This window comes from Trichosurus vulpecula, chromosome 8 (assembly GCF_011100635.1).
Source record: "Trichosurus vulpecula isolate mTriVul1 chromosome 8, mTriVul1.pri, whole genome shotgun sequence".
In the NCBI taxonomy this organism is placed as follows: domain Eukaryota; kingdom Metazoa; phylum Chordata; class Mammalia; order Diprotodontia; family Phalangeridae; genus Trichosurus; species Trichosurus vulpecula.
Genome location: NC_050580.1, coordinates 11,642,189 through 11,667,985, shown reverse-complemented (window position 1 = coordinate 11,667,985; position 25,797 = coordinate 11,642,189). Strand labels below are relative to the sequence as shown.

General features: G+C 47.2%; 1 protein-coding gene across 1 annotated transcript; it reads right to left on the bottom strand.

Moving 5' to 3' along the window:
• Positions 1 to 1,332: 1,332 nt before the first annotated feature.
• OAT (ornithine aminotransferase) lies at positions 1,333 to 23,660 on the bottom strand. The gene is made up of 10 exons (XM_036737005.1): positions 23,571 to 23,660; positions 18,249 to 18,474; positions 16,982 to 17,206; positions 16,740 to 16,835; positions 13,969 to 14,096; positions 13,166 to 13,288; positions 5,157 to 5,285; positions 4,569 to 4,682; positions 3,161 to 3,305; positions 1,333 to 2,205 (listed from the first exon to the last, which is right to left on the bottom strand). The coding sequence occupies exons 2-10, from the start codon at positions 18,445 to 18,447 to the stop codon at positions 2,045 to 2,047; spliced, it is 1,320 nt and encodes a 439-aa protein (XP_036592900.1). The 5' UTR covers positions 18,448 to 18,474; positions 23,571 to 23,660; the 3' UTR covers positions 1,333 to 2,044.
• Positions 23,661 to 25,797: the final 2,137 nt, after the last annotated feature.

Here is a 25,797-nt window from a genome sequence, read left to right as displayed (position 1 = left end):
GAATGGGTTTGAGTGACATGTTTGTGACATCAGAGGCTTTTAGACCACGTGGGTTTGTCGCATTTTTGTGATGATTTTAGGTCACGTGGGTGAGTCCCATGTGTGACTCACCTTTGACTCTGAACAAGATATATAAAACCAGGGGTTGGCTTTCTTTTTTTGGAGCTCTGAGCTGCAGCAGTAGTGACACGCGACTCTGAGCCAGCTGTTGTCGAGCTTGCCAGCTGAACTCAGATGTTGGTAACTACAAATTGTATTTGGTCTGTTTATAATTTGATTGTATTTGCTCTGAGGTTCAGGGCGCTACAATTTTCCCCTGAACTAAGTGAATGCTCTATGTGTGCTGGATTAAAGTAAGGTTGTTAACGCCTTAACGTTGCTTTCCTCAGTAAAGCAGATCAGAAGGACCTGGGCTTTGGCAGCGTTCTGTGTGCTGGTTGTTGTTCGTCTTATACCCCCACAGCAGCTGCTAGCCCGATTGTTGAAACAGCTCCTCTGCAAAATGGGGAGATAGCACCTGCCTCACAGGGCTGTTCAAGGAACAAATAACGCCACACACTAAGGCTGGGGGATCTCTGCTTGAAAAGGCTTAATCCCAAGAAAACTATTCCCACTATATAATGGGGTTTTCCCCTTTCCCATTCCTGTTCCCTCCCTCTACTTGGTTTAGACCCAACTGCTCCCTCCCAGGATCTCAAAGCACCCTCAAGTTACTGGCCCAGCCCAGGGAAGAGGTTGGGTAGGACAGAGGGGCAAGGGGAAGGGAGCAGGGTGACTTCAAAGTCACTCAAATCAATAAGCAATTGTCAGTGTGCCAGGCACTGTGGGAGAAAGGGAGATGCCAAAATGATGTCCACTTTCAGGGAGCTGGTGCTCTGAGCCCTCTAAGGAACCCTGGGGAAGCCTGACTGTCAAGGTCCACTGCCACTGCCTGCTCAGAGTACCAAGAGTCCCTCAACAGTGGGATGGGCCCATCAGGCCGATCCAAGGGCCCTCTAGAACCATGAGCTCATCGGGCAGCCCAGAGCACATCTCTAGGCTCCAGGGGCAAATCCTGCCCTTGACAGTGAGGTTCCTGCTACCCGAAGAGTTCAGTGTCAAAAGAAATGAAGGGGCACAGCCTCTAACAAACCAGGAGCATCTGGATCGTGCCACTGTTTGTGCCACTGCTGGATGCTCAGCTCATTGGGCACAGGGCATTCTCCAGACTATAACCCTCCCATCCTTGCCCCGCCCCGCCCCCCACTCTCCAGTCAAAGCCAACATTCTGTAAGGGCCAATACATTTAAGGCAAATAGGACTAAGGTGGCAATGCACTGGTCAGAAAATGAATAGACAGCTTAAATAAAGGCTTTATTTTAATGTAAACAAAATTTTGAAGCTTCAGAAAAGGCGACAGTTTTAGAATGGCAGATTATACTGGCCATTCTCAACACTGCTTTAAAGAGTCAAACACAAAAATAAAGAAATGGGAATGCCAGGCAGCAACACAATGCTCAAATCGAGTCAGACCCAGGCACACACATGCCAGCATTCTCCAGACAACTCCTGCCACTGCATCTTAGCATCAAACGAAAAAGTTTGTGCCAAACATGCCCCCAGACTATGTTACTGGACTTTCCTGATTCACTTTAAAGGTAAGCAAGTCTTCCATTTAATCCCCCTGGAGTTAAATGTTTCAAATACAAAAGGCTTTTTTGTGCCTTTCTGAAAAGGCAAAATTATAAAAATGCATACACACATTACATTTCAGGCTCGGTGCCCAATACTTCCAGCTATTTTAAAGATGTCAACACACAAATACAAGCAAGCCATTGAGCTTAGAAAGAAGACAATACAGTTAATTGAATAGAATCTCTCAGTTACAGTAAACAGCAAATTGCAGGTGATTCAATTTTTGCTCTATTCTAGATGAACTAAAAAAAAGGAGTTCTTTAAAACATGTGGGAGTGATTGTGCTCACCCTGAGAGCAGAGGCTTTCAGCACAAAAATGCACCGCCTGCCTTGAGCCAGCTACCAGACACAGTGGCAATCGAAAAGTCTTCAGAAAGACAAGATGGTCTTGTTGATAATCTCCACCGACTCTCGGATTTCATCTTCCTTGATCACGAGGGGTGGTGCCAGCCTAATGATATCTCCATGGGTGGGTTTGGCCAGAAGTCCATTGTCACGAAGCCGCAGACACACTTTCCAAGCATCCCAATCTAGAGAAAACGAGCAGTGAGAATTTATGGTAGAGGTGAACAAAGTCCACTCTCATCCATTTACAGCACTTCCAGACCAAGATTTGACCTAGAGCCTGTTCCGTCTCAAGGGCAAAGCCCAACCTGCCCTAAAACATGTGGGACAGCTTGCTGGCACCCTCAGAGCCTGGGCAGAGTCCACCTCACAAACACGTGGACTTTAAAAAGCGACAGATGTAACCACAAAGGCCCAAAAAGGTGGAGACACACAAAAAGAGGAGGTGGGATGAAGACAGAAGCCAGCCAGGATCAACGAGAGCCAGGTCTGGTCAAACAGCATACTAGCAAACTAGGTTTGCCAGGCCCAGGTGACTATGAGGCACTGACCCTGCCTCCTTTGGAGACTCACATTTCTACCTCATGTTCATGCCTCATAGCAAGTACTAGCATTAAACATTCTCTCTTATGTGCTTTATACTGTTGAAAATGTCTTTAAAAACCAGTAGAAAAGGAAGAGAGAAAGTCTAATTGATGTCAAGAGTGCTATAAAAACAAGATGACAACAGCTTTAAAAAAACAAGGTGGCATCAGAATTCTTTCCTGAAAATGCTCATAATATTGACAGAATTGACCACAAATTATTGGATACTGCTTCATAAAGGCCCAGTCTCTCTCAAGGCCGTGGCACAAAAGTTAATGAAACGGGATAAGCAAATATACAATTAGAAATCAGAAATTACTATAGCTCACCAACCTTCGACAAGAAAATGCTCTCAGGATTTTTATGTAAAAATGTTAAAATGAGAGAACTCTCTTTGAGGTTGGTGGATGGGTTTGCTCAGTTATGTTCATTTCAAACACAGCTAAACTTTAGAAATAATCTGTTGAACAATCACATAAATATGGCCTAAGTTTCAGCTCTTCCTGAAGAAACCCAAAGCACCCACGTTCCCATTCCAGTTGCATGTGCCCGTACCTTTAGTTTCTCTGATAACGATGGCATTCAATAATCCTTTTCCTCTTACGGCAGTTACAACATCAGAAGGCAATTTCATCAGTTCCTTCCTCAAGATGTTCCCCATCACATCTGCATTTTTAGCCAGCTCTTCCTCTTCCAAAACCTTTTAAAAAACACACCCCCCCCATATAAGTTAGAGCCCAGACTTTAGAGGGCAGTCCCGTGGGAGAAGACAAGACAGAAAAAAAAAGGCAGATATAAAGAGAGACCAGTGACCTGGTGGGTTCCCTGCCTGCCCCGATCCTGCCGTCACACAGGTCTGGCCACACCACCCTCGGCTGCTCCACAGACACCTCCTCACTTCACCCAGTCCTTCTTCCAGGCCCTCAGCTCTCCCCAAGTCTGTGTCCTGTCTCCTGCCTCCCCTTGTCCCCCCTCCGGCAGTCTCTTCCCCATGGCCATGATGCTTGGCCCCCCCTTCTCTCTCCCTACATAGCCTGTGCTTGAAGCTCTCTGGGGTAGTTATCAAGTAGCACTCTGGATTAGCTATCTGTGGGGGCCACTAGGGGGCACCACAGTGCACAGAGCACCAGGCCTGGAGTCAGGAAGACTCATTCTCCTGAGTTCAAATCCGGCCTCAGACACTTACCAGCTGTGTGACCCTGGGCAAATCACTTAACCCTGCTTGCCTCAGTTTCCTCATCTGTAAGATGAGCTGGAGAAAGAAATGGCAAACTCCTCTAATATCTTTGCCAAGAAAATCCCAAACAGTCACAAAGAGTAGGAGACACAATTGAAACCACTGAACAACAACTACAAAACCACGAGCTTCAGAAGGGCAAGGCGCAAACCTCATGTGCCCGTCTCTACTAACACATATCCTGGGAGGTGATGTTGGCAGAAGGAACGCCAGCGTTCCCAAACAAGCCCTTTTCTCACCCCCACCCACCCCCACAGATCACCTACGACAGCCTCCTTCAATTGCTTACAACTTTTCAGTCTCCGGCTTCATCTGGAGAGCTGCTCCCACCCACATAAAGTGCCCAGAACTTGGCTGGCGGACACGTGCGTGCTACTTGCCCAGCTGACCCCTCATATGGCCCTGCAAACAGACCAAGGGGAATCTGAAGAAACGTAATGGGCCTGACGCTGTCCCTAGAACCAAGTTCAAGACCCGGGCTGAGGCCTTAATGAGATTCTAGAACGTTCCCTTCCAAGTCAAGACTGGGGGTCTGGTCACTGGCCACACTCTTCTATCTCATCACTTACAAATCTAAGGCTGATGGCCTTTTCACACTTTCTACTGCTGGTATTTAAATTATTTCAACTTTCTTAAAAATAATTTTACTTTAAGATAGCAGCGAGAGCTCCAAATTTGGAAAATTCAATACACCAGGTGTAACAAGGAGAGGAAACCAGCTCATACCTCCAGGGACGCAATGGCCACCCGGCAGGCCAAGGGATTGCCTCCATAAGTGGACCCGTGCTCCCCAGGCTTAATGGTCAGCATAATTTCATCATCACACAATACAGCCGATACCTAGAAGGAAAGAGGCCATTATCAAAGTGTCTTCAGCCCCAGTGGTCCTGGCACATACAGCACCTGTGGACAGGACCACACATGTAGAAACCATGCCTCTGACACCAGCTGGTTTTTAGCCTATTCAGCATTTCCGAGCATGTCAACTACCTTCCAAAGACATGAAAGTGGATGAAAGACCTACCAGGAATCATCCATTTCATTCTGAAATTCCCCATCCACATGGGGATTTGTCTGTCCTGTGTTTGATTGTCTTTTCCTCCAATCATGAACAGCAGAAACCAGCTTGGCTCCCATAAATTTTCCAAGCAAAATTTCTAAACTGATTAAATTTCACTGCAAACCCTGAAGGACATAACTGCCTGCTTGTCCTGCAATGCATTGGCACCAGACATTGGGGGAGCTCAGCACTCTGTTATCGATTGACCTGCTCGTACAATCTTAGACCACAAGGACGGGGAAGATGAAGCTTACGGGGTATAAGCCTCCAGAAAGGGCCTTTCCAAGGAGGATCATGTCAGGTCTGACATTTTCGTGATCAACAGCCAGCCACCTCCCAGTTCTAGCTAATCCCGTCTGTATTTCATCAGCAATGAAGAGAACCTAAAAGGAAAACAAATCTTCATTAGTTATGGTGCCTGAGGACTCAAAACCAAGCCCAGTGTATCAATGGTTCACCACACACTTGGAATGTGGTCTCCTCTGGAGAGCTGGGCTGGTCCCATGCTCCCCAACACACTCAGCCATGGCCTGGCCCAAAGACAGAACGGTTATCCCACGGAGGTTTGGGGATAGCTCACAAATGCAGAGACAGCATTCAATAGGACCTTACCAGACTAGACCAGTGGGCCCAAACGGGGAAGACAAATGTATAGGGGTACATGTTAAGTCTTACTCTTGAGTTCAAAAAGCCAACTTCCCAAGTACAAAATTAGGGAGAAGGACCAGATAGCAGGATGACTGGAGAGGCCTGAGGGTTTAGGGAACAGAAAGCTTAGAATGAGTCAACAGTTTTTTGGTTGTTATACTAAACTGGGCTCCTTGAGGGCAGGGACTGGGTGTGGCGAGGGGGGACAGGGGTGCCTTGGTATCCTCAGAGCTTAGCCCAGGCACTTAATAATTGCTCGCTGACTGGACTTAATCTTTTACCACAGCTATATAGTCATTCCCCAATTGATGGGCTCTCATCTTGCCCCGTCATATGCCCAGCAATTCCCTTGCTGGGAGAAAGAAAGGCTATGGATAATATGGTCCCTTTTCCACAAAATTCCAGAACAGCCAGACTAGCACAGCTCACTCACTCACCAAGACCCAGCAGCAGCAGCAGCAGCAGCAGCGTACCTGCCTGTCCCAAACCTGTCATGCTACTCTTGCTTATTACCTTTGCAGATTTACAAGGCAGGGAGGTGAAACCCAAGACCTCTTGGAAATCAGAAGCAGAGGGGCCTGAAGTTGGCACTGTTCAGACCCTCTGGCTGCTTGCAGATGGGCAGTGTCCCTCAACTATCAAATGTCTATAATCTCAAAGATCTCTGGATCCCAAGGAACTAGAGCCCTTCTTCTGCAGCTTCACTGATTTTGTCTGCACAGAAGTCTTCTAATTATCTACTTTATCTTGTGTGATAATCTCTAATCTTTGTTTGGCTAAGAAGATCCCTAGCTACACAGTGAAAGGGAAGTGGTAAGGCAGAGAATTCCTCATCAAACAAAGGCTAGAAATTATCAGCAAAGTCAAATTTTTAGGAATACAAGTCATTCTCCAACTGCTAAAATGGTCAAATGCAGTTTTTAGAAGAAGAAATTAAAGCTATCTAGTCACATGAAAAAATGCTCTAAATCACTATTGATTAGAGAAATGCAAATCAAAACAACTCTGAGGTACCACATCTCTCCTGTCAGATTGGCTGACATGACAAAACAGGAAAATGATAATACACTGCTGGTGGAATTGTGAACTGATCCAACCATTCTGGAGAGTAATTTGGAACTATGCCCAAAGGGCTATAAAATGTGCATACCCTTTGACCCAGCAATACCACTTCTAGGGTTGTATCCCAAAGAGATCATACAAGGGGGAAGAGGACTCATATGTGCAAAAATATTTGTAGCAGCTCTTTTTGTGGTGGCAAAGAATTGGAAATCAAGGGGACACCCATCAATTGGGGAATGGCTAAACAAATTGTGGTATATGAATGTAATCGAATACTATTGTGCTATAAGAAATTAGGAGCAGACGGACTTCGTTATAACCTGAAAAGACTCACATGGTCTGATGCTGAGTGAGAGGAGCAGAACCAGGAGAACATTGTACACAACCACAGACATATTGATTCTGTGATGACTAACTTTGATAGACTTGGCTCTCCTCAGCAATACAAGGTTCTAAGACAGCTCCAAAAGAAAAAGCTCCACATGTCCAGAGAAAGAATTACAGAGTCTGAATGCAGATTGAGGCAAACTATTTGCTCTCTTTTTCCTTTGTTTCCCTCTTTTTTGGTTCTGTTTCTTCTTTCTCATGGTTCATTCCTTTGGTTATAATTCTTCTTTATAACCTGACTATTGTGAAAATAAGTTTAATGTGAAGGTATATGTAGAACACATATCAGATTGCATGCTGTCTTGGGGGTGGGAGAGGAGAGGGAGGGGGAGAAAATTTGGAACTCAAAAACTTGTGGAACTGAATGTTGTAAACTAAAAATAAAAAATAAATTAAAAAAAACAAGTTATATTCTAGGTATATGAATGTAATGGAATACTGTAAGAAATGATAAGCAGGTGGATTTCAGAAAAACCTGGAAAGACTTGAATGAACTGATGCTGAGTGAAATGAGCAGAACCAGCAGGGCACTGTACATAGTAACAGCTACAGTGTGCAATGATCCACTAAGCCAGACTTAGCTCTTCTCAGCGATGCAAGTATCCAAGATAATTCCAAAAGACTTGTAACAGAAAATGCTAACCACATCCAGAGAGTGAGCTATGGCGTCTGAATGCAGATCCAGGCACACCAATTTCACTTTTCTGTTGTTTTCCCTTTCTCGTGGTTTTTCCCTTTTGTTCTGACTCTTCTTTCACAACATGAATAATGTGGAAATATGTTTAATGTGATTGTACAGGGGGAATCTTTATCAGATTGCTTGCTGTCTTGGGGAAAGAGGAGGGGAGAGAGAAAAATTTGGAACTCAAAATTTTACAAAAATGAATGTTGAAAACTATCCTTACATGTAATTGGGGGAAAACATAAAATACTATTAAGGAAAAAACCCTCTAAAAAAGGAAGTTGTTTTACATTTGTTTTTTGGAAAGAAAAAAGAAATTATCAGCACAGTTAAGAGGGATTATTTTGACCAAATGGCTGCATTAGATAAAGATTCCCTCTTTTCTGCCAAACTTCTTTCCAAGCTGTTGAAGCAATTTTGCTGAATAACAAGGTCTCCCCCACCATTTCCCAAAAGATCCCCCCCAAGCCTCCTAGGTGCTGGTTAATTGGGGAATGGCTGAACAAGCTGCAGTCTAGGCCTGTAATAAGAGAAGGGTCAAGTGGGGTGGGGGTGGGATGGAGCAAAGCCCCACAGGTGTCCACTGCAGAGAGTGAGACGCAACCCAGCTTTTCTCACCCCACAAACGGCTGATCACACCCTCCCCTTTAGGGTCAGGTCACAACCCCATTTTGGATATCTAAGATACATGGCTACTAGCAAAGGAGAGAAAGGAAAATGAAATACATTTATAGAACTACCTTATAATATGAAATTCTATGTATTTTTTAGTCATAGGAAGGTTAGGGAAACCCCAAGGACAGATAGGAAAACTAGATGGGAGAAGCATGTTAAGACCCCAGATCCCAAAAAGCTACCTCCAGGGGTACCCTGGTTCCCCATGTCTAACTTGTTGTCAGACACCTCTCCCACCTAGACACACACCATCACCTTGCACGCATTTCCTTTCCTAAAGTAGCGCTCCTTCCTGAACAACGGACCATCCATCCTTCCGGTCACCTAGGCTTGGAAGAGACCAGTTACTTTGTCTTTCTAAAGCAGTTCTCCCTTTCCTAGTCAGCCACCAGCCAGCATTATTCAACAGTGTAAGAAATGGGAGGAGGAGTTTTGTTTCCACAGAACTAAAGGTGTGCTTCCCCGCCCTCCCCCACCCCAGCTTTAGCAGAGACCAGGCCTCAAGGTCGGTCAGGTGAGAGGTCAGAGGCTTGTACGCATGTGCATACTTTTTGAGAAGGCAGTCTGGGGAATTAGAGAGGCTAAACCCACTTGAACCAGTTCAAGCTTATCTAGGGTCTGGTCTTGGTCAAGAATCCAGGCCTACTGATTTGCATCATTTGCATATGTTAAAGAGGGAAAGTAGGGGAAGTAAAAGAATATAGTTTAATCATAAACTAAGACAAGGGAAATCTAATTAACTTTTGCTTCTGTATCCTTATTATCCTATTTATATAAACTGTATAACCTAGGAAAACTATGTAAAAAAACAAAGATTGTAAACTAACCATGACTCTAGCAGGAGTGGAGGGAATGGTTACCCCTGCTCCTGCAGCTGTATCAGTGTGAGTGTTCCCGCGAGCACTACACCCGCTCTCTTGAGGAGCATAATAAAATGCCTTCCTCTGCCCACTCTGGTCTTGAGTTCTTTGGGTGTGAATGGGCAAATCACATGGATTTTCCTAAGGTCAAGTGAAGGGAAGCAACAGGCAGCGGAAGCTCGCCAGGCTTACTCCTGGATCTTATCTTGGGGTGTCCTGTGATCCCCACTTCGGTGTTAAGAAGGCTACCACTCTGGATTCCCTTGGGGAACCCTGTGGTCTGCACGGCCTTCTTAAGGGGACATCACGTGGGACTTCCAGCCCTGTCTCGGGAGACTTGTGAATTTACCACCATCCTAAGGGGCCATCACTTGGGTCCTCCTTAGGGTCTGACCCCTAGGAGGCCCTGTGATCCCCACAGATTAAGGGATGGCTACCACTTGGTCTTCCTCTGAGAGTCCTGTGGTCTGCACAGCCTTCCCTAGGGATTATCACAGGGTTCTTCCTCAGGACTTTGGCCCTGCCTAGGAAGTCCAGTTGATGTGGGCACAGTCTCTGGGAGCCCCCTTGAATCTTCCAACTAGATCTGGCCTTCCCCTAAGGCCACAAGCCTCACATTATCATTAGGCCCAAATCTCTCCTTCTATTGTTACTTTAGATATGCATGCCTTCAGTTACTTCCCAACCTTTGATATTCCTTCAGGAACTTCCTGCCCTTAATTCTATTCTCTTGGTTCCTGGACTCTGACCTCACCTGGTCCTCCTTAGACTTCCCCTCAAGACCCTCCCTAAACCCCTCCTCTAGTCACCCCAGACTACCCCTCAATCCCTCCTACAATCTTTGTGTATATAATCTCCATCTTGCCTCCATGAAGGTGCTCAGATTCAAACTAATTCAGTAGGTTGAATCTGGCCCGCTTGTGAAAGCAGGTGTCACAAGGTGGGGGGGTATTTCTTAAGACAGCCCATTGTGGTGAATCCCTAATAAACTTTGTCTTTTCCCTTGGCTGAGAAGGCTTGAGTCGAATTCTTTCGGCAGGACCCGGCGTGTAGGTATTTTGGGGCCGCGGCGGTCACCCCTAGAAACCTATGGTTCCCTACAATCATAATTTACAAAAACCTCTTCACAGTGATCCCCAAAACCACATTTCTCACAAACAGGGAGCCTTGTGCCCAGCTGGCATACCAAGGGCCCATTTGCCTACATTGACATTACAGTTCTAAAGTCACATCCTGATAGAGGGAAGCCTGCTACAAGAACACAAACCACGACAACCACATTCTTTTTTTTTGGAGAAGAGAAGGCAGGGTAATCGGGGTTAAGTGACACTGCTAGTCACAGCTAGTACATGTGTCAAGTGTCCGAAGCCAAATTGGAACTGAGGTCCTCCTGACTCCAGGGCCAATGCTCTACTCACTGTGCCACCCCACCACCTTTAGTGCAAAGAATCCAATGGATTAAATGTCACACAGAATCTGGACAAGACCCCAGAGGCCAGCGAGTCTGAAAAGGCACAGTAAACCCTCTTCCATGGCAATAACCACTACATTCAAATTCACAACAAAACCAGAGGAAAGAAATGTGGGGATTAGCTCATTAGTACTAGCTCTAGGACCTTGCTCAAGTCAATGACCTCTAGTGTCTCTCTTTCTCCATCTGTAAAATGGAGCTAAGATATCTGCCTTTCCTACCCCACAGGATTGAGGGTCGAACCAAAACACAAATCCACATTTAGGAACCAGCTCCTGGGCGGGGCTCTGGGGATACATAAAATGGAACTATCTTTGTTGCTGAGGAGCTTACACAACAAACACCTCAGCAGGTGTACACTAAATGCAGTATAACTAAATATAAAGTAGTTTGGGGGCTAGGGAGAGGTTGAATGTCCCTGTGAAGAAGGCACAGTCTCTGGGAACCCCTTGAACTCTTCTTGAATCTTCCCACTTGATCTGGCCTGAGGCTGTAACCATTAGGCCCAAATGCCTGCCTTGCCTAGCCCTCTATTGTCCAGCTGTTTCCCCACACTTAATCCTGATCAAAATATCTATACCCTAGCTCTGTCACCCCAGCCCTCTATTTTCTATATGTCTCCAAGTAGCCTTCAGCTATTTCCCACCCTGGAGTCTGACCTCATCTCAGTCCCATCAAGCTCCTCCTTAGACTCCTCCTCAAGTCCCTCCCTAAAGCCCTCCTCTAGTCACCCCAGACCACCCCTCAATCCCTCCCACGATCTTTGTGTATATAATCTCCATCTTGCCTCCATGAAGGTGCTCAGATTCAATCTAGCCCAGTAGATTGAATCTGGCCCACTTGTGGAAACAGGCGTCACAAAGGGTGGGATTTCTTAAGATAACCCATTATGGTGAATCCCTAATAAACTTTGTCTTTTCCCTTGGCTGAGAAGGCTTGAGTCGAATTCTTTCAGCAGGCCCCGGCGTGTTGGTATTTTGGGGTCTCGAGCACCCCTAGAAACCTATGGTTCCCTACCATATTCATTTTGATTAAACCTCTTCACCCGGGCTGTGATGGGTGTGAAGGAATACATTCCAAACACGAAGGGAGGCCAGGGGACTGACAGGTGGAAAAGGGCAAAAACAGTAAAAAAGGAGGCTGGGTCACAGCTGGCATATTGTCCCTCCATCATGTTCGACTGCTGAACCCAGAGAGAGCTGGATTCAAGTCCAGCCCCTAACACCTCCAGGCTGGGAGACCCTCGGCACAGTCAATGCTCCAGCAACACCAAGGGACAGAACTTCTGTCGTCAAAAGGGTTTCCTCACCCTGAATTCCAATGAAATAAAGGGCAGATAAAGAAGCTGGGAGTTTTCTACTCTAGCAAGTACTTCTCCCCTCCTGACTCTTCTGATCCTTCCTTTGGCCCTCTGGGACTAAACAGCACCAGTCCATCTCTCTCGGAGTTCACTCCCCTGTTCTTCAGGCTAAGAGAGCCCCAGCTCCTCTGGCCAACCTCATCTGCCAGGGACTTCCCTCCTGGGGGCATTCACCAGCATGATCATCAATGAGCCCCCACCATGGGCCTGACCAGGGCCAGAGGCCATGCAGGCCCTCCCTTCTGCAGAATGGACATCTCTCCTCTTGGTACAGCCCAGGGCCTTGTGGGCTGTTCTGGCTGCCAGAGCACAGGAACCCCGCCCCAGGGCCCATCAGCCCCAACAGGGTTTTCAGATTCTTGTCTAGCCTATCCTTCCTCTTCCCCATCCCCACCCCACCCCAGCTTGTACTTCCTCTGTAAAAAGCCAAATCCTCCACCTGCTAACCTGGGTGCCAACTTTATAAGCACAGAATTAACTTGGGGGGCAGTGGGTTGGTGGAGGGGTTTGTTCTGTTTTTTACATCTCAAAAATAAGTCCCTTTGGTTCACAGAGTGCTGAAGTTTTAGTGTTTCTGGGATAAATCATTTCTCTTTCTGAGACAAGGTCAATCAGCCCTAACAGGTTCCATAAAAGAAGGCAAGGAAAAAGCAAAATGAATCTCACCAGGGCCAATGTTCTCTCCTCCTCTTAGTCTTAAAACAGGCCTGTCCTCAAACACTGAGAACAAGGGTGTGAGCGCCCACCGGCAGCTGGCCTACAATGAGCTCATTGCAGCATCAGCTGGTAGCTCCAGGGCACAAGCATCACTGAAGAATCAAGGGGGCAGGAGGGGATGCCTTCAGACTCTCCAGAAGAGTCATCTTCCTGAGGACTCCCCTGGAGCCAACCTCCCTCCTTCCTCTATGTGGGTAAGCAGACAGGTCTGGCCCAACCTACAGGCCCCAAACTGACTACGAATCTAGCCCAACCTGCAGGCCCAACACTGACCACGGGTCTGGCCCAACCCATAGGCCCCACACTGACCATGGGTCTGGCCCAACCTATAGGCCCCACCCTGACCATTATCATGGGCCCCAGCAGAGAAGGACTCTTGATCCTCTGTTAGCATTCCTCACCTGGAACTTGGTGCAGAGATCTCTCACTCCAGAGAGGTAGCCCGGATCAGGGACGACGACACCAGCTTCCCCCTGAATGGGCTCCACCATGAAAGCAGCCACATTGGGATCCTGGAGGGCACGCTAGCCAGAGAAAGAGAGAAACAATGGGGAATCATTACATGGTCACTCTTTCTACTGAACCCTTATACAACTGGCACCAGGCCTATCTTCCTGAGAAACTGGTAGTAAATCCAACACTCTCCATAGTTTCCCAAAGGACTTCAGAGAAACCTTCCTCTTTTTCTCCGATACTGGGTCAGAAGCGCCTGAAATGCTCTGAGTTTCCGTGTACACCAGGACACTTGGTTGTGAAGGAATGTTACAAGGTCAATCTTTCTGTCCTACAAACAGATGCTGATTCATCTGCCAGTCCCAATGCAACTTTCGCAGGCCCTTCGGGCAGCCACCCCACCCCTGAATTAGACTCTGTGGTACAGGTGCTGTCCATGATTCATAGAACACACAACCATCTAAAGCTCCTGACCCACAGTCAGCAGCCTGTCCACCCCTGATACACAAACTTCTACAAGGAGCTTGGTGAAGGTAACTGAAGGACCTCCTTGTGCATCTGAAATGGCAGAGCCCAAAGCCCAAACTCTGGCCTCATCACTATCCGACCAATAGTTTAGAGGAGGTTTAACCACCCCAAAAAGGGCTGAGGAGCTGGCCCTAGCCAAACAGCCCTGTCCCTCCCCTCAAAATGACCTGAGCACTTCAGACTACAAACGACTGTAGGCAAGGAACAGCAGCAGCAGAAGTACCTCAAGGGCTGGTAGGTCATTGTAGGGGATAATCTCAAAGCCCGGCATAAATGGCCCAAAGCCTTCATAACTTGATGGGTCGGTTGAACTAGAGATAGCAGATAATGTTCGACCCCAGAAGTTTCCAGCTGCAAAGAAGAAAAACAGAGTTGATTATTGCAACCAAATCCGAACATTTAACAAGACAATTTCACCCCACTCCCAAAAAATCCTAAAAACTTCAGGCAAAAAATATCTAAAGGTTCCAATGAATAAGGAAACTAGTAGCAAAAGACAATTAGATTCTGAATATGATTCAAAGAACATATCCCACCAAATGTAAATTGTTCAAGGCACAATTTTCTCATTTCTTCAAATAATTACAATCTGCCACAAGCCTCCTGAGTGTCTGACTTACTAGTGCTGACACTTGGCATTGAACACATTATATTAGGTCATCGTTCCTCTTTGCCCATGTTTTCCTTGTCTCTGCCGAAAGACTACAGATATCTCCAAGTCGAGGGCGCTGTTCGAGGCCCCTGGATATCCCCAGCCCAGCCCAGCACTTACAGTAAGCCTCTGATCCTGGGGATGATTGATCAGAATAACAACAGCTTTTCAGAAGGCTTTCATTTACTCCATCTAGTCAGCTCTCTTTGAGAAGGCACCAAGTCACATGGCTACCTTCTGTCCAAAATAGGACAGGTGACTAAAAGATCCCAGTATTATTTCTGCTGCTACATCTTTTTTAAGCCAGCTAAGCTTACCACAGACACTGGCTCAACCCTACAACTCCTTCGGCCTCGACTTTCTGTACACTCTTATTAGTTTTAACGGAATGCCCAGACAATCGAACTTTGCTCTAAAAGGACGTCATCTAATAGGGCCGAATGGACTAAGTCCACTAAGACTCTGCACCTCATTCTTTCGCTTTGCCTATCTAATTCAACATTCTTTTCTAAAATCTCTCAAAATGCCATTCTCAGACCTGTGAAACACCACAATGTTCCCTCAAATTCAAAATCTTGATTTTTGTCCCTATTTCAAAAATCCACTTGAAAAATGACTTCCAGATGGCTTTGAGAAGACTAGTGCTTACTAGACCTCAAACCTGCCCCCTTAGGGCCTCGCCCTCACTACCCTTCATTCCACAGCAATGCTTCTACTGAACCAGGGCCAACAAATGGCAAATTGGCCTCTTCTGCCTCTGTGCCCACTGACTCACCATTTTCTTCCAAAACCTAGGTGAAAACAGTTTTGCACCTTTTGTTAATACTGAAAAGGCTGGATGCAGTCTGTAGGAATAAAAAATCAGCACACCAGTGGTTTTTCTTTCAAAACAAAAGATCATTACAATTATGTAGACAAGTTAAAAAAAAGTTTTAAAAAATTTTCTGTTAAGAGAATTTTTCTTCATTGAAAATGCAATTCCATACTACTGTGCTACAAGAAATGAAGAGCAGGCGGACTTCAGGAAAGCCTGGAAAGCCTTATATGAACTGATGCTGAATGAAGTGAGCAGAACCAGGAGAACGTTGTTCACAGTAACAGCCACAATGTGCAATGACTGACTTTGATAGACTCAGCCCTTCTCAGCAATGCAAGGACCTAAAACAACTCCGAAGGACTCATGATGGAAAATGCCATCCACATGCAGAGAAAGAACTATGGAGTCGGAATGCAGAGCGAAGCAAACTCTTTGTTCTTTTGTTTTGTTTGCTCTCTCATGGTTTCTCCCATTCGTTATAATTCTTCTATGCAACATGACTAATGTGAAAATGTGTTTAATAGGAATGCATGTGAGAACACATATCAGACTGCAGGCTGTCTTGGGACAGGGAAGGGGGAGAAAATTTAAAACTTATGAAAATGAATGTTGAAAACTGAAAATAAATAAATTAAATATTAAAAAAAAAAAAGAAAATTTAATTCCAATAGTGATTCTGACTGGGACATTAGTCCCACTCTGAACTTTATAAAGACTATAGAATCTACAAACCCTAAGCTAACCACAACTGAATTCAGATTTACCATCAAAATCGATTTTGACTTCACAGTGAGAGAGCTTGAAAAACCAAACACCTAATATTTGAACACTGATAAATAGTTGATAAATAATCTCAAAAGTCAAACTAAGTAATTAATTGCTGGCCTTTCCAAACAGAAGAAAATTTGTCAGTGGCATTTAATAATCGCCACCAAAACAGACAAGGAAATCCAGCCCCAGAAAGACTCTGGGTCTCTCAACAACATGGGGAAACCCCAAACCAAAGTATTCTTGAGACCCAGTTTATCCTGAAGATAAAAGGACAGACTTGGACCGCGCCCCGTCACCCCAAGCTCAATGCTACACCGGCCGCCACAAGGCCTCACCTACTCACCCATTGGCTTCTTGCTGCTATTAAAGCCAGGGTCATCTGAGGCCTGGTTTTAGAGAATTGACAAGATTACACAACAATGAAGCTAATTACAGATTTCTTTCAAAGTTAAGGCTCTAATAAAAATTAGAATCTGGTTCTAATAAAAATTTCTAGTCATAATAAAAATTATTCAGGCACCCATTTCAAGCAGAGAACTTAGGACATTTTCTCTCTTGAAGTGAAATGGCTAATGAAATATATTTGGGGATCTCTATCCTGTGGTTAGATGAGATACTCAGACAGCATGTAGGACAAGCCCAGGATTAACTGCTAACGGGGGCGAATTTACCAAACACAGCATGTACAAACACAATTCAGATTTCTGAAAATCACTGTTCCCAACCACAGAAATAAAGACCAAGCTTTACATACCTGCGAAAACAATCTTTGCTTTGTACTTCTGAATGCCTTTCACATTGTATGCCCATTTTCGAGCTAATTTGCAGGCAGTTTCTCCAGCTTCCACCCCTTTCCACAGGTTAAAAAAAAAGAAAGATTTTCTTTAAGTTCCCAATGATCCAGCCAAAAACTAAAAATCACTTTCTCATCATGAAACTCTGCTACATCTCCTTGGGTGTTCGGCAAAGCAAAGCCCTCCTGGCTAAAGGTTTTACCTGTATTCATGGGCAGAACTTTGTTGTAGTTGAACAACTTTGTGACATACTCTTCGTATTCACCAAGTACATTGTTATAGAAAGCTCTAGAAGTTAAGGTTAATTTATCAGCTTGATTTTTCAAGGCATCCACAATTTTGGGGTGACAGTGTCCTTGGTTCACAGCACTGTAGGCACTCAGGAAATCAAAATATTTTCTGCCTTCCACATCCCATACATAAACACCTAGAATAGGAAAATGATATTACAAGGTTACCAGAAAGTGTGGAGCCCCCAATTACAGCACCATACCTGTTGTTCACAGGAGGCACCAAGTTTGGTTTCAGCTAGACTAGAGCCTAAAACATCTATGAGGAATTTGTCTATCAAACTCAAACAGACTAGTCAACAAGGAAGACATAAAACCCGGGGCTCATTGGTGGACATCATCTTCTGACCTAGCATTAATAAGATGACGAAGCACCAAGCTTATGGATGGAGCAGTGGTTATTAGCACACACACCAACAAAAACGCATCTCTTTTCCCATAACAGACACATTGTGGAGAAGATGCTGTATCTTTATTTGAAAAAATAAATGGGCTGAGGCTGTGTCATAATCCTGGCTTTTCCCAGGGTGGTGCAGAAGCTCCACCATGAAGATGGTGGTGGGTCAAATGGGGAGTGTAAGCACAGAATGCTGGCTGCTGGGCAGGGCCCACAAGGCTTCAGGAAAATGAGGGATGCCAGATCCAGAGGAAGCACTAACCTGAACACAAGAAGCAAGCTGAAGCAATGGGACAAATACAATAATACACGTTGACTGTTCATTCCCTAGCAAGGCCCACGTAATGGAAATTCCTGGCTACAGGAGGAAGAAGAGGAGGAAGGAAGAGGAGGAAGAGGAGGAGGAGACCCTTGGAAGGAGGGGAGAAGCCCTCCAGAACTTCAGATGACAAAGAAGGAACCTGCTCTATGAAAACCTACTACATTTCACCAAACACAGAGGGAGGGACACACTCTGAACAAAGAAAGGCCTACACAGTAACTGTGTTGGAAAAGCTTAATGAAGACTGTACTAAATCCAGGGTGACCTGGATTAGGGTGAATAAAACCCAGCTCTTAACCTGCTGCTAAGAGGCCTGAGATGGAACCTGTGGTGACTAGAATGAAGTGACCAAGGTCCTGCTACCATTTCACCCGCATCAGCACCTGGAATTCTCCCCCCAGGAGCTGTCCCACCCAAAGGGAGGCCACAGTGCCAAGACCAGGGTTAATCTGAAATGTACCTTTTCCTCTTTCCAGGGCTACAGGTAAAGGGTGGTAATTGTGGGCACCATACTTAGCTTCTCGTTCATAGATCTGCTCCGAGGACGGAGGACCCTGGACAGTTTTTTTGGTTGCGACCGATGCAGCTGAAGTCACTGAAGAATGAACACCCCGACGAAACACAGCAAGGGTTTGCAAGTTTGCTAGTTTGGAAAACATTTTCTATTTCAGGAGAATCAGACCTTCCTGTGGAGAAAAGACGACATTAATGACCACTGCCTACCACCATGTATCTAAGAATGTGTTATGGAACTCTACTGCTATGTAACGTTAGTACAATTACAACTTCAGTCATCCCAGCAAAATCGGGGGAGGAGGAGGAAGAGGAGGATGAGGAAAAGGAGGAGGAGGAAGAAGAGGAGGAAAAGGAGGAGATCCTTGGAAGGAGGGGAGAAGCCCGCCAGAACTTCAGATGACAAAGAAGGAACCTGCTCTATGAAAACCTACTACATTTCACCAAACCCAGAGGGGAGGGACACACTCTGAACAAAGAAAGGCCTACACATTAATTGTGTTGGAAAAGCTTAATGAAGACTGTACTAAATACAAGACAATGACACTTTCAATAAGAATGGTTTGCTAATATTCCAATAAAACCTGAGGGCCAAGTTAAGCCAGGTACAAAACCTCTTGTATCAACCCAATTAACTCAGATGAATCTAACTAGAGTGTCCAAAGTCAAGGTTATCATACTATTAAATGTTATTTATAACAGGCATGCAAATCAAGGCACTTCCATGATGAAACAACAAAGCTGGGTCATAAAGGGGGAGGGGAATAAACATTTATCCACCATCTACTATGTGCCAGGCACTGTGCAAGCACATTTGATAAATGAAGCAGAGTGGACCACGTCCTGTCCCCCCTCCATACACATACACACACACACTCTCTCTCTCTTCTCTTCTCTCTCTCTCTCAAACTCCAACAGGTGTGTGCCTGTTTCCTCTAGGGCCCAATACAACTCCTGGGTTAGGAGTGAAAGCCCCTTCTTTACAATCTGCCTGCCTATGCCGATGCCCCGGCCCACCCTTAGTTCTCCATCACACGTTTCTCCTCCAGCTCTGTCGGCCTTTTTGAGGCCCCTCACACACAACACACTGCCTCTAGGCCTGGGCACAGGCTGTCTGGCCCCAGGCCTTCACTTCTCCCCTTCTTGGCTGACCGTCCTCACAATCCCACTTTCTGCAGGAAGATTTGCAAGCCTCCCCATCAGCTGCTCGAGGCTTCCCCTGAGACCACTTTCTCTTTTTCAGCTACATATATAGTTCTCTGAGTGCTCCAGTGAGGATGGGAGTTCCTGGAGGGCAGGAAAAGGAGTTCTGCCTTTCTTTGAACACCTTTAAGGTGACTCATCATTCTTAACACACGCCTATTACCTGAATGAATCAGAGGATTTGGGCTTAATTCCCTATTCAGTTACTATCTTTCTGGGCCTCAGTCTCCTTCTCCGTTAAAACTAGGGATTAGAAGCGGCCCCTCTGGCTCTAACTAGAATCTTGGCTCCTGAGCCCTTCACGTCCTGCAGGGCACCGGAAAGCCAATGGGCGCCATTACCACCTCGATTCACCTAAGAGGCTTACCTCCAGGAGTCTGGCGTCAATGCTATTTATACCATTAGATTAAATGACAGGCACAGAAACCATTTTTGGGTGCCAGCTTTGAAAAGCCAGAAGAGAAACAAGGCAGAATTTTAAACAATTCCCAACCTCAATACAGAGCCTCCTCAGGCCAGTGATGTTCTCAGACACCCAAATCTTCCTTACAAACACAATCAGAAGTAGGAAAAAACAGAACACCTCGGGCTAATTTATTTTAGAATTTACATAAAAGGCTGAATCATAAAGACTGAGTGTGCAAGGTTGTGTAACTTCATTCAGTACTCAGCCTGAGAGTCCATTCTCAGTCCAGAAATCGCAGCCTCCAGCCCTCTACATCTTACTAAGCAATCTTTGTGACCTGGCCGCTAGCCTTCTGGGAACACTCCCTTCCCAAATTAGCTAGGCTTGCAACTTCCCCCCAACAACAGACATGTAGTCTCCCCTGAGCTTGGCCACCTCTGTCAAGCACTTGGGCTTTGCTGACCCTGGCAACGAAACCCCACCTTCATCTTCACTGTGTGGAGGCAGACACAAAAACTTAAAAAAGATTTGAAGATCAAATTCAAGGTCCTTAAATCACTCTGAAACAAGAGTCAACATCACCAACATCCCAAGTGAAGGACGATCTTCAGTAGGAGGGCTGTGTCTACCCTCTCTCTGTCAAACATTAGCTTATTTGGGGACCACATTTCGCAAAGGCTGGTCTTCTGTTGACAGGAGTCCAGATCTTAGCTAAACTTCAACTCACAGTACCTCACAGGCAAGCATCAGCTACTACTCCCAAGCCATTGGCTCCAAGGAGCCAGCCTCCCCAACACCCTCACCACACCTCCACAGCTGGCAGCGGTTTGGTCAGCCAGGCCTCTGTCCAGTTCACATCGGAAATGTTGACATCTGTTCTGACTCTAGATTGATTTCAACATACTAATACCGAATGCAATCTCTCTCATAGAATGCGATTCATTTTAGGCTTTTTTAAACCTTAAAATGATAGTCTAGGTCCCTACATACAAATCTAACTGGGATAATCTAAAGGGAAAGAAGTGAAGATGGAGAGCTGTCTGTGGTACAAAGGAGAAAGGTCTGGGCAAAAAGGCTGAAAGTTCTATCAAAGTCCAAGCTTCCATTCCAACTCCCCACTTATCATTTAAGTAGCTACCAGGCACCTTGCTACCTACAGGGAAGAAAGATGAAAAAGCAGCTCCAGCCCTCAAGGATTTGATCAAAATAATAGTCTTCTTGTAGAAACTTAAAATCCACAACAGGAGAGAAAAAAGACCGAGCCTAAGATGCAGACAAACCAGGCCATCCCTGAAGCCCCCTTCTTATCCCCAATGCCCAGCTTGGTCTCTTTCCCCCACCTCCCAAAGCCATTTTACTGGGGGGGGGGGGGGGGGGGGGGGAACCAGCAGCCTCAAGGCCCCATTTGGCCTTCTAGGTCCTTGGGTGTGGCCTTCTGACAGAGTCCAAGTTTTACAGAACAAATCCTTTTATTAAGGGGAGTTGTTCTGTAAAGTTTGGATTCAGTCAAGGGGCTGAACTTGAGGCCCTAAAGGGCCACATGTGGCCTCGAGGCTGAAGGTTCTTCACCCCTGGTTTAACCAAAAAAAGTGACCATTAAGCCCCAAAAGATGCTTTGGATCAAAGGAGAGCAGGAATGATTGTTGGGCTGTTTTGTTGATTTGCCAAAAGCTCTGATATTTTCTAGGCTGCTAGTTCAGGTATTTCAGGACTCAAGACTTTCATACAATGGCAAATGGAGATTATCATAGCCTCAGGCCTCCCATGAGGATCCAATGAGGTCATTATGGGCAAAGCCAGGTGAATACAGTAAGCCAGCAGCGGGCCAGAAAGGCCAACCAGGATTCTAATCAGTTTTCCTGTACAATGTATTATTATTGTAAGCTAACTCAATTCCACTCTTACTTTCTCATGGGCTCAATGTTAAGTACCTGCTGTGTACAAAGAACACCATGTGCTAGGCCACGGGGAGGTGCCCCATTTACCTAAAACAACGTTTCCACTTTCTTGGATACTTTAATGACTTTATAATAACAACTTTAATGACTTGGGTACTGAACTTCAAGGTTGACGGAAAGCTCTTCCTTCCTCCCTCCAGCCTGTCTGGGGAGCAAACAGTTACTGACAGTCTGGTCATCCTCATTTAGGGAGGTTTTGAAAGGACAGGGCCATGGTCCCTCAGGTAGGTAAGGTCTTGGTCTCCTACCTCCAAATACTTGATTCACTAAACTAAACCAGGAAAGATAAAACGAAGAAATTGTTTTGTGAAAGTCCTCCTTCAAGAATCCAAGACCATTCCAAAGGACCCATGTTGAAAATGCTCCCCACCTGCAGAGAGAGCTGATGAAATCTGAGGCAAGATTGAAGCAGCCTTTTTCACTCTAGTTTTCCTGGGTCTGTTCCTTCGTAATATGCCTAAGCATGAAAATACCTTCTGCATGACTGCACATCCATAATTGATATCACAGAGGAGTGGGAGGGAATTGGAAACTCAAAATTCTTGAAAATGAAAGTTAAATGTTTTCACATGTAATGAGAACTATGAAATGAAATAAAAATATATTTCAAAAACATTTTTAAGTTGTCCTTCATGGGTCAGGGGAGCACAAGAATAAAGCTTTGGTAGAAAGGGGGGGAGGGGTGGGGCTGGGAAGAGCTCCAGACTAGTTAAGTGACAAGAGCCACCAGGGTTGGCACTGGTCCAGCCTGGGTCAGCTCTGCGGCCGGCCGGGCTGGGCTGGACGAGACCCCTCAGGTTCCGGGAAAAGGGCCGGCTTTGCCTCCAGATGAGCCCGATGCGATGGAGCAGCCGCCTGGCTGAGGCTCGGGGCGAAGGCGCCCCCACGGGCTGACACGAGGCACGGAGGGACCCACGGGCGCACATACGGACACACCCGGCCAGCCTTCAGGTGCTGGGAACCGCCTTCAGCTGAATAAGCCGCCCCTCCCCCAGGCTCCCTGAACAGCCCTCTCCCTCCTTTCCTCTCAATCCCCTCCCCTCTCGGTCTCTCTGTCTCCGCATCTCTGTGCCTCTCTCCCCTCTATCTCTCTCTTTCAGTATCTCTCTCCCCCTCCCCGCCCCGGGCCCCGCTCCCCTCTCTGTCTGTCTCTGTATCTCTCTCTCCGTCTCTCCGTATCTCTCTGGTCTCTGTGTGTCTCTAACTGTATCTCTTTCCCCCTCCCCATCTGTCTCTCCCTCCCTCTGTATCTCTCTTGTCTCTGTATCTCTTTCCCCCTCCCCATCTGTCTCTCCCTCCCGCCGTGTCTCTCTCGTCTCTATGTGTATGTCTCTCTCTCTCTGTCTCTGACCCCTCCCCTCCCAGCCCCGGGACCGGCTCCCGGTGACTCTTTCCCGGGACGGCCCCCGGCCTCGGCGCCCTCCCCAGGGGCCTCCAGAGCGCGGGGCTGGAGTCCCAGGGCCTGGGTTCCAATTCTCCAGGGCCGGGCCCCAGGCCAGGATGTGGCCCAGGGGCGGAGCGCGGCCTCGGGGCGCGGGGCCGGGGCAGGGCCGGGGCCTCGTGCCCGGGCCAGGATGAGGGGCGGAGGCCCCCGGACCCGGCGGAGGTCCGCGCATACAGCAGGCGCCCGCTCCGTGCTCGGGGCCCACCCTCCCGGGGCCGCGGTCCGCGCAGCTCGGGCCGGGCCCCGCTTCCCCCGTACCTGACAGCGGCAGAGGCGGAGGCGACACGCGGCACGGGCGGCGACGACGACAGAACGGCCGCGGCGACGTCACGGCCGACCTATAGCGCCGGCCCGACCCCGCCCCGGACCCGCCCCCGGAGCACACCCTCGCAGTCTATTGGTCGAGATCCGGCATCTTCGCCAATCGCAGGGCCCTGCCCCGCCCTGCCCCGCCCCTCCAGCGGGCAGCCGCCACGCCAGCATCCTCTGGGTCCTAGCGTTCAAACTTCGGCGACGTTCTCTACACCGACCTGAGTGAGCGTGGCTGCTGGGAGGTATGAGTTCTTAGGCCCCGAGACCTGAGTTCGGGTCCTACCGCCTCTGGCACTTGCCTTCCCTGGACCCCCACCCCATTTGGGCCTTTGAGGGTGCAGCTTCCCTGCGATCTATAATGGGGGAGAGGAGAGAGGGAAAGAGAGACCAGCAGGCTTCCCAGAGGAGGGGGCACCAAACGGCAGAGTCCGAGAGAAGGGGCTTGGCCGGGAGGAAGAGCGAGGGCTCACTGCCCGGATCTGGGCCTCAGGTTATTCCTCTGGAGAAGGAAGGGTCTCGGTCAGGTGACCTTTAAGGTCCCCCTCCAATCTCTCCCTCTCTTGTTTGCACATTATGTCACCCCTCGGACTGTGAGCCCCCTCCTCTAGGCCAAGGGATGAGTATTGCCTCTTTGAGTCCCCAGCGCTTAGCATGGAGGGTATCTGGCACACAACAGGGGCTTAATAAATGCTTCCTGACCAGAAGAGATGCAGATTCCAAGACCGACCTTTCTCTGGGGACAACGTAGCTCCGCACCATAATCTCCTGTCCTTTGGCATCCCCTCCTTACTTTGTGTTGAGGAGGGGGAGGGAAAAAGGAAGGAAACAAGCATGCATTAAGCGCCTACTATGTGCCAAACATGATCCCTGTTTTACAGTTAAGGAAACTGAGGCAGGCAAAGGGGAGCGTCTTAGCCAAGGTCACACAGATACTAAGCGTCTACGCTGGATTTGAGCTCAGGTGTTCCTAGTCCAAGGCCAGTGCTCTATATGCCCTGCGCTCTGCAGCAGGGAAGGGGGTGTCTTTGTCCCTTAATGACCGTCACGTTTTAAGGCTCGGTCAGTGGGGTTAGAAGGGACCTCGGTGCACATATCAACCTCCACCTTCCCTTCCTCATTTTACAGACAAGGACACAGACGGTCAATGGGCAGGGATGGCTATTCAAGCCTCCTCCAGCCGCCCAGGAGGCAGTCTGGCCTCCTGCACTGAGCACGTCGCTTGGCCTAACCATTCTGCACCTACAGGAGACCTGAATCCATGTTAGGGCTGGTCCTGGAAAATTTACCAAAGGCGCAATTATTCAATTATCAACTCTGTGCTAAGACCCAAATACAAAAAGAGGAATCTCAAGGAGTTTCAGATTTAAGGAAGGCTTACAATTAGAGGCCTTTCCTCAGGTGAGGATTACCCCTGGCCTTTCATCTCATGCACCTTGAAATCCGTCTTCTGGGATCCTGGCACAGGGCCTTACACACAGAAAGTGCATAATAAATGCTGGTGGAATTGGATCATGGAATTTAGAGACAGAAGACAGATCTAGAGATCCTCTATCCATCAGCAAGCAGCCTCTGGTCCAGCTCCCTAATTTCACAGCTAAAGAAAAGTGCCCAAGGTCACTGCCAGACCTGGGTAATGAATCCAGAGCCTCTGCCTCTAAGTCCTTTTCCTCCCCACTGGGTGACTGCTACCCTGGTAGGGAGCTAGCAGTAAACTCTCTGAGTCTGCACTCCTGGCCCTATGGCTTATGAGCCCCCGCTGGCATGGCTGCTCCACTTACTTCAGTTCTAAAAAGAGGATGACACTCCTCACTCCTTCACAGGGCAATGGAGACCCTGAAATCACTGCAGAAAAGGGAGACATAATCCCAGCTCTGACCCTCACTGTGACCTACATGACCTCAGACTAATCACTTAATCTGTCTAGCTCACAGTTCCCTCCTCTGTAAAATAAGAGAGTTGGACTCAGTGGCCTCGAAAAGTCTCTCTCAGTCCCTCCAGCAAATGGTGTGATTATTCTGTGCTTCATTCCTGATCACCCAAGGCAAATATGAGGGAAGATGGAGCTTACTACCTGAACTGATGTTACAGCCCTTCCTCCCTATCTGCTATGACTCTGTCCATCGACCTTTGGGTGGCCATCAGCCAGCCTAGGAGCAAGGCCCATGTTGGGCCT

Excerpts from the sequence above, each read along its gene's own strand:
- OAT (XM_036737005.1), bottom strand. The coding sequence starts at position 18,447 with ATGTTTTCCAAACTAGCAAACTTGCAAACCCTTGCTGTGTTTCGTCGG. Across the intron at positions 14,097-16,739 it reads AGCAAAGATTGTTTTCGCAG|CTGGAAACTTCTGGGGTCGA; the intron begins GTATGTAAAGCT and ends TCTTCTTTGCAG. Across the intron at positions 5,286-13,165 it reads ATCTCTGCACCAAGTTCCAG|GTTCTCTTCATTGCTGATGA; the intron begins GTGAGGAATGCT and ends TTTTCCTTTTAG.